The sequence below is a fragment of the Mirounga angustirostris genome, unplaced genomic scaffold (assembly GCF_029215605.1).
Source record: "Mirounga angustirostris isolate CCGP_5_RB_7025 unplaced genomic scaffold, mMirAng1.0.hap1 SCAF_11, whole genome shotgun sequence".
NCBI lineage: Eukaryota > Metazoa > Chordata > Mammalia > Carnivora > Phocidae > Mirounga > Mirounga angustirostris.
Window position 1 is genome coordinate 5751296 of NW_026991719.1, and position 13404 is coordinate 5764699.

At 43.1% G+C, this 13404-nt stretch overlaps 1 protein-coding gene across 5 annotated transcripts in view; it reads right to left on the reverse strand.

Annotated features, from left to right (window-relative positions):
- ANOS1 (anosmin 1) overlaps positions 1–13404 on the reverse strand; it is a 187377-nt gene that overhangs the window by 142771 nt on the left and 31202 nt on the right. For all 5 annotated transcript variants that reach the window (XR_010406022.1, XR_010406021.1, XM_064573704.1 and 2 more), the window contains exon 2: positions 9393–9440. Coding sequence is in view for 3 of the 5 variants with exons in the window: in XM_064573704.1 (XP_064429774.1) it covers positions 9393–9440 (48 nt within the window). In the remaining 2 variants the exon portion in view is untranslated. The remainder of the gene's footprint in view (positions 1–9392; positions 9441–13404) is intronic.

Consider the following 13404-nt stretch of genomic DNA (forward strand, 5'->3'; position numbering starts at 1 on the left):
GTTTTCTTACTATTGTTTATCATGCATTCATTCAAAATTCTTCACACGCAACAATGTTCCATAAATGATGTTAGAAACTGTCTGTTTTTGTTTCATGTAAGATATGTCTTTGTAGAAGAAAGCATTTTATTGTTTTGTTGAAGTTTGGTTTTGCATACGTGAATGCCACGGCATAGAACAGACTGGCAAACTATCGCAAATGGCCAAATCCAGCCTGGCACCTGTTTTTGTACAGCTGGTGAGCTAAGAATTGTTTTTACATTTTTAAATGGTTAGGGAAAAATAAAATTTCATGACATGTGAAAATGACATGAAATTCAAATTTCAGTGTCCATAAATAAAGTTTTATTGGAATACAGCCAAACTCATTTGTTGATGTATTATCGGTCACTGATTTCCTGCTACAATGGCAGAGTTGATCGTTGCCGCAGAAAGCTTATGAGCTGCAAAAGATGAAAATATTTACTATCTGGCCTCTACTGCTGACTCCTGGCATAAAGTACGAGACACTAATTACAATGTGTGTGTGGAGGATGCGCTTCCCTACACCAACAAGCCATTCGGCTCCATTCCGACACCATCTATCTGGGGATGGCATGGGATCCCACAGTGAAGGGCTCAGTCCTGGAAGACTGTGTTCCTCCTACCAGCTCAGCTCGTCATCTGTGCTTCTGACCAGGAGATTCCCACAACCCCTTCCTGGAGTTCAAGGGATTTCCTAGAGCGGCTCACAGAACTCAGAGAAATACGTCACTTACTAGATCGCCAGTTTATTATAAGGGATGTAAGTCAGGAACAGCCAGACAGAGGAGATTCACAGGAACAGTAATGGGGAAAGAGTGCGAGGCTTCCACGTCCTCTCCAGCGGCACCACTCTCCCAGCACCGCTCTCCCAGCACACGTTCATCCACCTGGAAGCCCTTCTAAACCCTCCTTTTTTGTTTTTACAGAGGCTTCATTACCTAGGCACGATGAAATCACTGGCCATCGAAGACTGAACTCCCACCCTTCTCCCCTCCCTGGAGGTCTGGGGGTGGAACCAGAAGTCCTAACGCTCTAGGCCCATGGTTGGCTCCCCCCCCCCCCCCACCCCGCAGCCAGCCTCCATTCTGGAGGTGCCTTCCAAATGTCGCCTCATTAACATAACAAAAGGCATCTTTACTGTTCTCTCCTTTTAGGGAATTTCAAGGGTTTTAGGAGCTCTGTGCCAGTAATGGGGAAGAAGACCAAATATGTATGTATTGCAAATCACAATATCACAGTACTGTGCTTAATACAATGTCACATTGAGGGACGCCTGTGTGGCTCAGCCATTAAGCGTCTGCCTTCAGCTCAGGTCATGGTCTCAGGGTCCTGGGATGGAGCCCCGCATCAGGCTCCCTGCTCAGCGGGGAGCCTGCTTCTCCCTCTCCTTCTCCTTCTCCCTCTGCTGTTCCCGAGCTTGTGCTCTCTGGCTCTCTCTCTGTGTCAAATAGATAAAATCTTCTTAAAAAAAACAGAATGTCATAGTTTTTTTTAAAAAAAAAAAAAAAAAGGAAGCTATCAAGAAAAAAAGATATCCTAGGGGCGCCTGGGTGGCTCAGTTGGTTAGGCGTCTACCTTCAGCTCAGGTCATGATCTCAGGGTCCTTGGGATCAAGCCCCACGTCAGGCTTCCTGCTCAGCGGGGAGCCTGCTTCTCCCTTTCCCTCTGCACCACTCCCACTCATGCTCTTGCTCTCTCAAATAAATAAAATCTTTAAAATAAAATGAAATTAAAAAAAGAAAAAAGATAATCTTGACATGATAGAATGGTTCATAAAAACAGTCTTGACTTCTCCACTGAGACAAAATACCAGACTATCTTGCCCACCAATTCAAATCTCCTGGCAAATGCTCCAAAATCATCCCTAAACTGGTCTTCAGAGAAATTACACCCAATGGAAAATAGGTTCTGAGAATAAGGCCTTCCACTGAGGTGGAGGTTGCCTTTGGCAGGATACATCTGTGCCTTAGGATTAGATTCCCCACCTGCACTACGGAAGAATTCCTAAAGTCCTCCTAGCTTCAGAATTCTTCTGTCCATCCTTCCTATAAAGAGTAATGCCAATGGTGTGCATCACTCACCTTCCCTCACCTCCACCCACCTAACTCCTAACACAATCCTAACATCCAGAAGTCAGGGGCTCACTCCAACAGTTCGGTCCTTTGTAGCTAAGTATTTCCATCCAGGTGAGCCCTGAGTTATGGGCTGTGAAAACCCCCAGAGTGGGCAGAATCTAAAAGGAACACGCTCACTTACATAATAACCAATTAATGCATGAGTTCAAAGGGAAATCCGAGTGGTAGAAAGGGGAGGGAGCTAGAATAGGGAAAGAATTATGGGATCAGCAGAGAGCAAAGGAAGGATGGATCCTAAAAATGCACAAATACTCTAGACGGTGAGATAAGGAGAAGGTGGGCTATGGGCCTGTGACACAATCCTGGGGACTCTTAAGGGATCCTGTGCCAGTTTTTTAAAAGGAATGAAGATTTTTTAAAAAAGGGGATTTGCTCAGCAAGCTAAAAAGGTAAAAAGTAAGAGCAAAGACCAAATGTGATGTTATATTAATCATGAGGGCCTGGGATATAGGACATGCTCAATGAGTATTTGTTGAAATTGAAATAATCAAACTCTATTAGAACTAAATGAACTGTATTTCAAGCAAATGTTAAAATAAAAACATAAATGAAAGGCCTGAACAGCCATCCCATTGCAATATATGGGAAAAAAATTAGGAAATTTATACTATATTTGGTATAGAAAAATGTGTTATTTAAGAGACAGATTAATTAAAAGAAGTTCTTAAAATAATGTACATTGTCAAAATTGAACTTTTTTTTTTATTATTTATTTGACAGAGAGAGACACAGCAAGAGAGGGAACACAAGCAGGGGGAGTGGGAGAGGGAGAAGCAGGCTTCCCACGGAGCAGGGAGCCCGATGTGGGGCTCGATCCCAGGACCCTGGGATCATGACCTGAGCCGAAGGCAGACACTTAACGACTGAGCCACCCAGGCACCCCCAAAATTGAACTTTTTATTTGGATATTTTATTAGGTTTTTATAGCACCACAATAATATCTCATCCCCAAAAGTATTTGGGATTGCTTGGATGAAAACATTAAGACAAAAATTGATCATAAAGATTAGTTAGATAGAATAGAAAAATGCTTCTTTTATGCCAAAGGCATATGTTTATGGTCTTAATTAGAAACAGATAATCTTATTTTTTTTTAGATTTTATTTCAATTCAAGTTAGTTAAAATATAGCACATTATTAGTTTCAGGGGTAGAACTTAGTGATTCGTCAGTTGCATAGAACACCCAGTGCTCATCACATCCCGTGCCCTCCTTAATGCCCATCACCCAGCTACCCCATCCCCCCACCCACCTCCCCTCCAGCAACCCTCAGTTTGTTCCCTAGAGTTAAGAGCTTCTTATGGTTTGCCTCCCAGATGATCTCATTATTTAGTTACTACTAAAAGTGAAGTTCTAAGAGTAAGTTATTCTAAAAGGTATCATTTTTTGGTAGATTTGGCATATTTAGAAAGTTTGCCCCAAATTGTCCTAGACTGACCCTGAGCTCAGATGTGAACTTCGCAAACAGTTTATTTTGGAGTGCCCAGTAGCAAACCCCGTTCCCCTGAGATATGTGTTCCTCTCAAAGTGAGCAATCACCCTCATGGAGGAATTTCTAAGGCATCCGTTTCTCCAGGCATCTGCTGTGATCCATGAATGAAGCTGAACAAGGCGGGGGTGGGGGGGGAGGTTATCTTTAGACAACATCTTGTTACCTTCACACTGGACAATGCAGATGGGAAAGCAAGCAGAAGACATGATTCTCTCCCTAGAGTTGGGTCACAATGTTTTCAGGAAGTTCTACATTTCACAGTAGCCATAAGAGTGGTTCGGGAAAAACCCAGAGCACCAGAAGAATCCACTGCTACATTGAGCAGAAGATCTTTCATACTATCTTTATGGTTCTATGATACTTCACATTGTAGGATATATAATGGGAAAACCACAGGCTTCTGATTCCATCAGAATCCAGTTCAAATTCCATCTCTGGTACTTGCTAGTACTTAGCAGCCAAGTGACATCGTACAAAGGTCATCAAACCCTCCTAAGCATCTGTGAAACAGAGACGGTCATGCCAGTTACAAAGTCAAGATTAGGTTCACTGGCACACAAGTGCATCTTCATACAACAAGAAAAATAAAGTAAAAAAAGAAAGTTACTTTAAGTAACATAGAAAGTTATCTATCTTTCATGTTCAAATAATGTGAGAAGTCCAAGACTTGTAATGGGGGCTCCATGGTATCAAAGACCCAAACACCTTCTATCTTTCTTATTGGTTATTCTCAGACTCGCCTCCATCGTCAAGGCTAACTCATGGACCAAGACAGCTGCTGGAGCCCCTGCCATTGGTCTGCATCCTAAACAGCAGAGGACAGAAAAGGGGACGAGCCAACGAGAACATTTTCTAGCTAAATCAGTTCCTTTTAGAGAGGCATTTCAAAAGTCCTTCATAATTATTCCAATTGTGTTTAATGGGCTTGAAATATGTTAGATGGCCATATGTAACATCAAATAAGCTTTGGGAAATGTAGATGCTTAATTCTAGATGGTAATGTTGCTCAGGTGAGGAACTAGGTTTGGGTTAGAACAGAGACTGGATTAGAAGGCAAAGAGCAATCCACCCACCTACATTAGCGAGTATATGGGGAGAATTTAGAATTCCTACAGGTACCAAGCCCCTGACAGCACTCCACACATACCACATGCCCAGTAAATTATACCTTTATTTTCTGTCATATAAAAAAGTAAAACTGCTGAAAATAGACCTGTGTTCTTAATTTCTTTCATAACTGCCAAAACGCATGGACCAGGGTTCTCAACCTTGGCAGTACGGACACTTAGACCAGACAACTCTTGCTGTGCAGGGCTGTCCTGGGGGCTATGTGGGTTGGTTATCAGCAACCTGACCTCCACCCACCTGATGCCTGTGACCCTCCAACACCACTTGTGACAACCAAAAATGTCTCCAGCCGTTGCTAAATGTCCCCTTGGGAGCAAAATCACCCCAGGTTGAGAACCACTGCCTAAACCTACACTGGACAGTAGGGCACTACTCTATGTGATCTACGAGTTGAATGGTGCTAAAGACCCTCGAGTCTGTAGTGCTGACTTCATTATGGAGAACTGAGTATAGGACAAAGGTGTAGATTTTCCGAATGAATAATAAATAATCTTGCTAAGTTACATAGAAATAAAATGGATTATGTAGTACTTTTTTCGTAAAGGTAATGCAGTAAAGATGTGCTTTGGGGGAGGAAAAAATATAATACACAGGCTTTATTCATTCACTCCTTCATCAGAAATATTTGCTGAGCAACTAGTATGGGCCAAACAGCATTCTAAGCTACAACAGGAGAGGACACCACGGTCAACAAAGACGACAGAGTCAGTGCCTGCAAAGAGCTTACTTTCTGGTGAAGGAGACAGAGTCTGAGAGATACAGCAAGAACTCTATAATGTCACGTCAGGGTGCAAATGAAGCGTGTAATGGCGGGGAGTGGGTGAACTGGGAAAGCAAGGCTGAGAAGGTACACGTGTGCTGAAGTGTGAATGAGGGGAGGGAGGGGACCTGGGTGTCTCTCTGAGAAAGGGGAGCTCTGGGTGGAGAGAAGAGCAGCCTCCAAGGGGTAAAACTAGGAGGAGATCAAGTAGGGGAGAGAGAGTGATGGAGACACAGGGCCAGTGTCTGGGTCTGGGCAAGACAGAGAGATACTAAAGGTATAAGGTGGAGAGTAGCATGACTCAGCTTCGACGGTTAGAGGGTCTTTCCAGGAGCCCTGTGGAAACTACACTGTTTGGGGCAGAAGCAGCAGCTTGGAGACACAAGAGGACGCTTGTGGATGGGCCAGGCAGGAGATAACAGCACACTGGACAAGGGGCAGGGGTGGGGGCAGTTAGATGGGAGGAAGAGATCATATTTGTAGACGGTAGCCAGAGAGGATGAGCGTGTGTGGTTTCTACAAAACATTATGCAATCCTTATCTTTCAAAACATATTCAGAAAGTTATATCATTATTACTTCCAGGTTTTACTTGTTACTTGTCTGTCCCAATATTTGCTCAAAATGGGTTTTCAGGTTGTTGATCTCTGGGCAGCACGATGGAGAAGGCAGCGTTCCAAACTCCGGCGCACACCCCCACCCCCCACCCCTTTGCTGAGGGATTCCAGAACTATTATCAAATAGGTATGTGCCTGAATGTCCCCATCTGTAAAATGGAGTTACCATCACTCACGCTTCACCCCATTAACCTAAAGATGAAGAGCAAAAGACTCTACAGTTTCCACAAATCTCAAAAGAAATGCAAACCGTACTTAGCTGCAAATGTATCCGTGGTGATCATATCCAAAGGAGATAAAATTTTGGTTAGCATGTAAGATTCATTCCCAAAGATTCAGACTAAAGACAACCCTTAAAGTTATGTCAGCTTTGTACTGTATTCCAAAGTTTCTGTGGGGGTTAGCTGTGACTTATTAATGCATTCTTTGCTTCCAGGCAAAAGGAATTGATTTCTTTTCTTGTGAAATGCAGTCTCTCATGTCAGCCTTGATCATTCACTGAGAAGATATGATTTAACAACCTGCAGTCCTGGTGGGGGATGGGGGGGGTCTTTAATTAGGATACTTAAAAACATAGTTCACATGAAACTTTTCCATTCAAATTTCTTTTAAATGGATAAAAAATAATTAATTTCTTAATGGAATAAGGAGGAAAGGGACTGCTTAAATGAGAGATGATACTGGTAATTCATGTAATACTCAACTAATATAAAACAAGACAGAAACACTACTTGGGAAATTTCATCAGCCTCATGGCATGTTCTCTCCCTCCCTCTCCCTCTCTCTCTCTCTCTCTCTGTATGTATGTATATATATGTTTTCCTGCAATGATGACATAAACAAGTTACCCAACATGCCAGCCAAAGAACAACAGATATTAGAAAATGTCTTATCAGAACAAATGTTTAAGTTATTACATAAAAAGAGTAAAAGTACCATAAACCAGACATTTCATTTCTGCCCAAGATTTATTAAGTCAGAGCTAAGCAAAGCTTACTTTCATCACATTATTTCACATTTCACCTAAGAATTCTGTTTCATTTTTAATAATATGCCTGTGTATTAAATGACATAACGTGTGCATGGATGTTGGAATGGATCATTGTAATAAAGTTTTTAGTTGAGGAATATTATTCTACAATCATTCACTGTGAGATAATGTGTTTTAAAGACCTTTCGAAATAATAATGTTCTTCATAAATATGCAATTTCAGCATTATGTGTTGCTCAGATAAAATTTTAGTTATAAAATAAAGGACTGTTTCAATTTTAAGTCTAACAGTCATGTTTTTGTTTTTGTTTTTTTAAAAGATTTTATTTATTTGACAGAGAGAGACACAGCAAGAGAGGGAACACAAGCAGGGGGAGTGGGAGAGGGAGAAGCAGGCTTCCCACGGAGCAGGGAGCCTGACGCGGGGCTCGATCCCAGGACCCTGGGATCATGACCCAAGCCGAAGGCAGACGTTTAACGACTGAGCCACCCAGGCGCCCCTAATAGTCATGTTGATGAAATGAATCTCATCAAACACTATTAGGATCCCAAAGTTGCCAATATTTTCAGCCAGTAGTAAACTTTAGTTATTTATATACCACATGTTAAAAACACATATACACACACACACACACACATATATATGTATACATATTACATATATTCTTTTTTAAAAAGTTGCAATGTTTTGGGATTGAGGTAAAATGTACACTTTTAAATGTATGAATGAATATAATGACAACTTTAGAGTGTGTGTGGACAGCAAGGAATACTCAAAAATAGAAAAGAGACTTTTTAATTTAAAGAGTCAAATTATTTAACCAGCAATTCTAAAAGTTCTGCAACCAGTTCCAACTTGCGCGTGGATGGGTGGGCGCCGTTTCTGCAAACATCCACCTAGTTCTCCAACATCGGCTGAGTGTCCCACAAGTTAACTCACTTCTGACTCTACCTGGTGACCGTGTCAGATCCCACGGGTTAAGGGCTTGGTCCCACAGGCTGCTCCTCACCCCTCTGCCATGCCCTCCCCACCCCCACTTCAATGTCAATCACAAGTCCCAGATGTCACTGTGCTTTTTGCCTGACCTGCTGTAGATGGGTGGGTCCCACTGAACCCCCCCCGGCCGCCGTCGGCTTCCATTCATTTGCTAGGGTGGCTCAGCAGAACACGTGAGCAACATTTTACTTACCAGATCACTTTAGATGGGTTTATTCTTAAAGGATACTGGCTCAGGAGCAGGCAGATGGAAGAGATGCACAGGGCCAGGCACGGGGAAACGGCAGGGAGCTTCCAGGGACACCACCTGTCCCCAGATCTGCATCTGCACTTGTTTCACATGTGGGAGCTCTCCGAACCCCCTCCTTTTTTGGTTTGCTTTAAATGGAGGCTTCACTCTCTAGGCATGATTGATTAAATCATTGGCCATTGGTGACTGAATCAACCTCCAGCTCTCTCCCCTCCCTGGAAATCAGGGAGTGGTCCTGAAAGTTCCAACCCTCTATTCAGGGCTGGTTCGCCTAGCAACCAGCCCCCATCCTTAGCTGTGTTCCAAAAGTCACCTCATTCACATAAACCCCACGGTGGTGGAAAGGGGCTTGTTACGAGTAACAAGACACTCATTCGCCTCTGAGGCTCCGAACGGATTTTAGAAACTGAGGACAAGAGACCAAATATAACAAAAGATGGTCCCATTGCTCTTATTGCTCAGAAAGTCCCAAGGGTTTGGGGAGCTGTGAGCCAGGAACCGTGGAAGAAAATCAAATATATGAAGAGTATATTCTAGTCATCTGAATGACCAACTGTACATGTCTTATACATCACAATATCACAAATTCCTACAAACAAAACTATATACAAAATAGCTTAAGTGTAAGTAGAATGCAGCAAATCTTCTGGTGTAACCAAAAGATGTTTTCCCCTTAAAACTGATTTTGGATTAAAAAATTAGAGAGAGAGAAATAAGGCAATATATAGAAAAACTGATATATGTTATCTTGATTGCAGCGGTGGCTAAACTAATTGAATCTACAAGGGATAAAATGTCATAGGATGATACACGTACATTGTACCAATGTCAGTTTCCTGCTTTTGACATTGTCCTACAAATATGTGAAGCGTAACTTTCGGTGGAAACTGGATGAAGAATATGTGTAATTTCTCTGCAGTCTCTGCAACTTCCTGTGGCTCTAGAATTATTCCAAAATTAAAGGTTTTTAGAAATATTGATACAGTTGTAGGGAACATACCTTAGAACATTGCTTGTGATTCTGGCACCAAATCAAGGAACCATTGTTCTGAAAAAAGAAAAAGAAATATTGGCTCATTAAGTAATTTTCTAACTGATAACTAAATACTGTGAATATCATTTTTCAATATCATCCTTAACAAAAGACCAATTTCGCCACCCTGATGTTCTCTCTTCCCAAAATAGAAAATGCGTCTCTAATGTAAGCCCAGTTTCATCCTTGACTTCATGATAGAAACAGAAACATATGGGATAAGAAAGATTTCAAGTTGCCTAAAAGGAAAAGTGTCTGAGCCACCTCTCCTGGTGTGCTGAGCTATGAGATGCAGACCAGCAGGAAAATGAACACTAGACATTTTTCCAGCAGGAAGCAGTTTTGGTAAATTTACAAGTCAGAGGCTTTTCATCTCAACCCATTCACAGTAATAAAATAGTTTGAGCTTGGGAGTCAGTTTTTACCGAAAAGCCTTCTCTTTCCCTATCACCGGATGTGTGACTGTGGACAAGGGACTTGCTATCCCTGTACCTCAGTTTATCCATCTGTAAAATGTAACACTATCTCATGGATGAAGTCAGGGGCATAAGGAAATAATACACATACACCACTTAGCATGGCTTGATAATTCACTCAGTATGGAAGAGATACCAGAACTATGGCTTATTGTATCTAGCATCCACATTTCTGCAGGGAAGCATCATCTCATTCCCCATGACTAACATCTTGGTCATGATTTCTCCTTCGGCTGGGGTATGTTATGTCACAGTGTGTGAGGCTGGGGTGGTTGGTAGAGATAGTAAGAGCCATCAACCCATAATTTAGATGCTGTGGCCTCCAGTTCCTTGAAGTTCACGGTTGGGTATGACATACAGTAGTCTGTTTCCTCTGTCTGAATCTCTGAACTTTGAATTTTGAGATCATCTTCTATCCAGAGAACAGTAGTGTTACATCTGTCCTCTGTTCAGGGAAAAGAAAATTAAACCAATATATCTTTTTAAAAATATTTTTATAACAAGTTCACGGAGATATAATTCATACACGGGAAGTGCACTTCATTTAAAGTATACACACCAATGGTTTGTACTAAGAAGTATACTCTAAATACTGAGAAGTGTATTCACAAGGCTGTACAACCATCAACGCTATCTGATTGTTGAACATTGTCACCAACCCCAGAAAGAAACTTGGATCCATTAGTAGTCAGTCACTCTCCCAACTCCCTCCATCTACCCCTTGGCAACCACCGATCTACTCTCCTTCTCTGTAGAGTTGACCGATTCTGGAAATTCCATGTAAATGGAATTGTAGAACACGTGGCCTTTTGTGTCTAGATTCTTCCACGTGGCATCATGGTTCATACCTGGCTAAATGGTAGTGTTTTGCTTTGCCTATATTGCTGCAAAAATCAGTACCTCCTTCCTTTTTGTCTGATTTCATTGTATGAATAGATCACATTTCTCTCTTCTGCTCCCAAGAATCTATCTTAATATATCCCACTTCCAATAATATATCTTCATAATCTAGGATTCCCACTGAATCAATCTCAACTGCAGAGGATCAGAAGGTTTCCTCCACTGGGCTCAGATCGTCGGGCTAAAAGGCCGCAGCCCCGTTTGTTAAAGCTTCAGCTATGAGATCTACCATACGGCCCTAACTCTCCTTCGCAGCCTTGCATCCCCAAAATCACAACGCAGACCTACAATTTCAGCTAATCTGGTATCAACCTTCCAGTCCCCCTACTGACCTCTGCACATCCTCAGTGCACCCTCAGCTCTCACTACATCTCTAGGTTCACTGGACAAAAAGGACCAAAGCTGGGGAAGTATATGAACAGCCTAGGAGGAGGTGAAGTTATGATTTTTGGCAGGGTTTACATCAGAGAAATAAGTAGACTGGGTAGACGCCAAAGCTGGACAAATAGTGGCCATGGTTTAATGACTGGGAATGAAGGGTTAGTAGAAACCGTGCAAGAAAGCAAGCGTTATGTGCAGATCAAGACGCTTCAAGGGAGCCCCTGGCTTGGTGACAAACTGAAAGTTCACAGGGCGATCAGGCAGGCTCAGGAGTGATCCTCCAGACACAGGGTGACAACAGCAAAAAGCAGAGGTCAGACATTGAGAGATGCATTACAGAAAAGCTGAGAGCAGCGTCCAAGGCAGCTTTGGAGAGCTTCCTACGCAAGGCCCACCTCACCATCTCCCCGGTGAGGGTCCTGTGCAAGGGGGGGCTCCTGCTGGGACTTCCCAGGACCACACCCATCAGAGCACATCTGGGCCCCAACCCGAGTGCTCCATGCTCATCGCCCAGTGATGGAGAGCAGTGAAGTACTTTCCGAAGAGACTCCGGGCTGAAATGAGTGAACGTGGATCTTGGAGACTGGGTCGAGGCCAGTTTCTAAACCAACACAACCTCTTTACCAGGGTCATGGTCTGAGGACCGTCACCCTCCTTGCACCAGGTTAGAGGGTCCTGCTCCTTGTGCAGGGAACCTTGACGTGGCCCAGCTTCTGCCTCGTTCCCTCCCAATCTTTTCTTGTCTTGGACAGATGGGCAGGGCCTCTGGAGGACATACGTGAGATGGTGAGGTGGGCCTCACGGAGGAAGCTCTCCAAAGCTGCCTTGGACGCTGCTCTCAGCTTTTCTGTAACGCACCTCTAACGGCCTCTGCATTTGCCGCACTGTTCTTGAGACATGCACCCCATCCTCTCTTGCCTTAGGATAGATTTATTTAAGCCAGCTCCTCAACAGGAGCTCCTTTTTCCTCTTTGCTGGAATGCTTTACATGAGCCAGTGGACCAGCTCCTGGTTCTCACAGAGACGGTTTCCATCACAGGCCACGTGAGGCAGACAGGGGCTGCAGAGTAGACATGGCAGTTGCTGCCGGCCCCGAGGGAGTGGCCGATAAAGTGTTACTAATGGGGGGGGGGTACGGCTTTGCCAGGATTGTCATCGATCGACATGATTGTTATAGTATTGACCACATCTTCATAGCAGGCCCTTGCTTTGGTGTTCGCCATATTCAGCCCACGTGCACATCCCACGTGATGACATCAACTTCATCTACCCATTTTACAGTTGAGAAACGGGGACTCACAGAAGCCAAGTAAAGCATCAACAGTCATGAAGCAAATGGTTACGCACAGTGGGGACACCACAATGAGTAAGGGTTCCGTGAAACAAGGGGTGAGCTTTACGGTGGGTTTTGCAGGAATCTTCAGAGTCAGAATCTTGGGAGGAGGGGTAAGGATTGCTTAGGATGGTCCTGAGTATCATAGGTTCAGGATGCAGCAGATCAGATTGATGAGTTGGAACAGAACAGGAGAGGAGGGTGGGTCCATAGATAGAAAGCGGATTACAGTGGATTTGGACTTATTGCTAGAAATAAAATTTGTTATGGACTAAATCCCAGAGGATTAAAAAAAAAATAGAGGATAGGAGAAAGCACGTATCTGGCACACCTTGATTTAGTTCCCTTTTGTTTCCTTGGACTATAGGTAAATGGCCAAACCTCAACAACAGAACACCAAGAATGGAGCAGAGCCTGCCTTCGGCTGCACCTGTCAAACCACTAACTGTAGAGTGTCTCTGCTAAGCTGTTTACATTTGGGGGGGAATTAACATCAATGCATTTCCTCAACCAAAGCATTTTTGTTTTAAGCAAAATTTCCCACTAATCATAAAATGAGAAGCCCCAAATATCTGGGGCAATAGCAAGCAAGCATGAAAGATTATTATGGTGGTAATCGTTTTTGTGTTGTTTTTCTGACTGAAGATAGTACGACCTAGAATGCTTGGAAGGATTAAAAACATAATCCACATAAAGTATTTAGCAAAAATGTTTGCAACAGGGTTAGATGTCAGAAAAAGAGTCCATTATGACTGACGTTACTTTGTTTGCCGTTACGATTGTTTTCAGGGGAGTGGGGGAGTAAATTCTGTACTTAAAATCTCCCAGTTCCTACGTATAACGCAGTCCAATCTTATTAGTGAGGCTCAGAAGAGGGAGCCCATCCTGT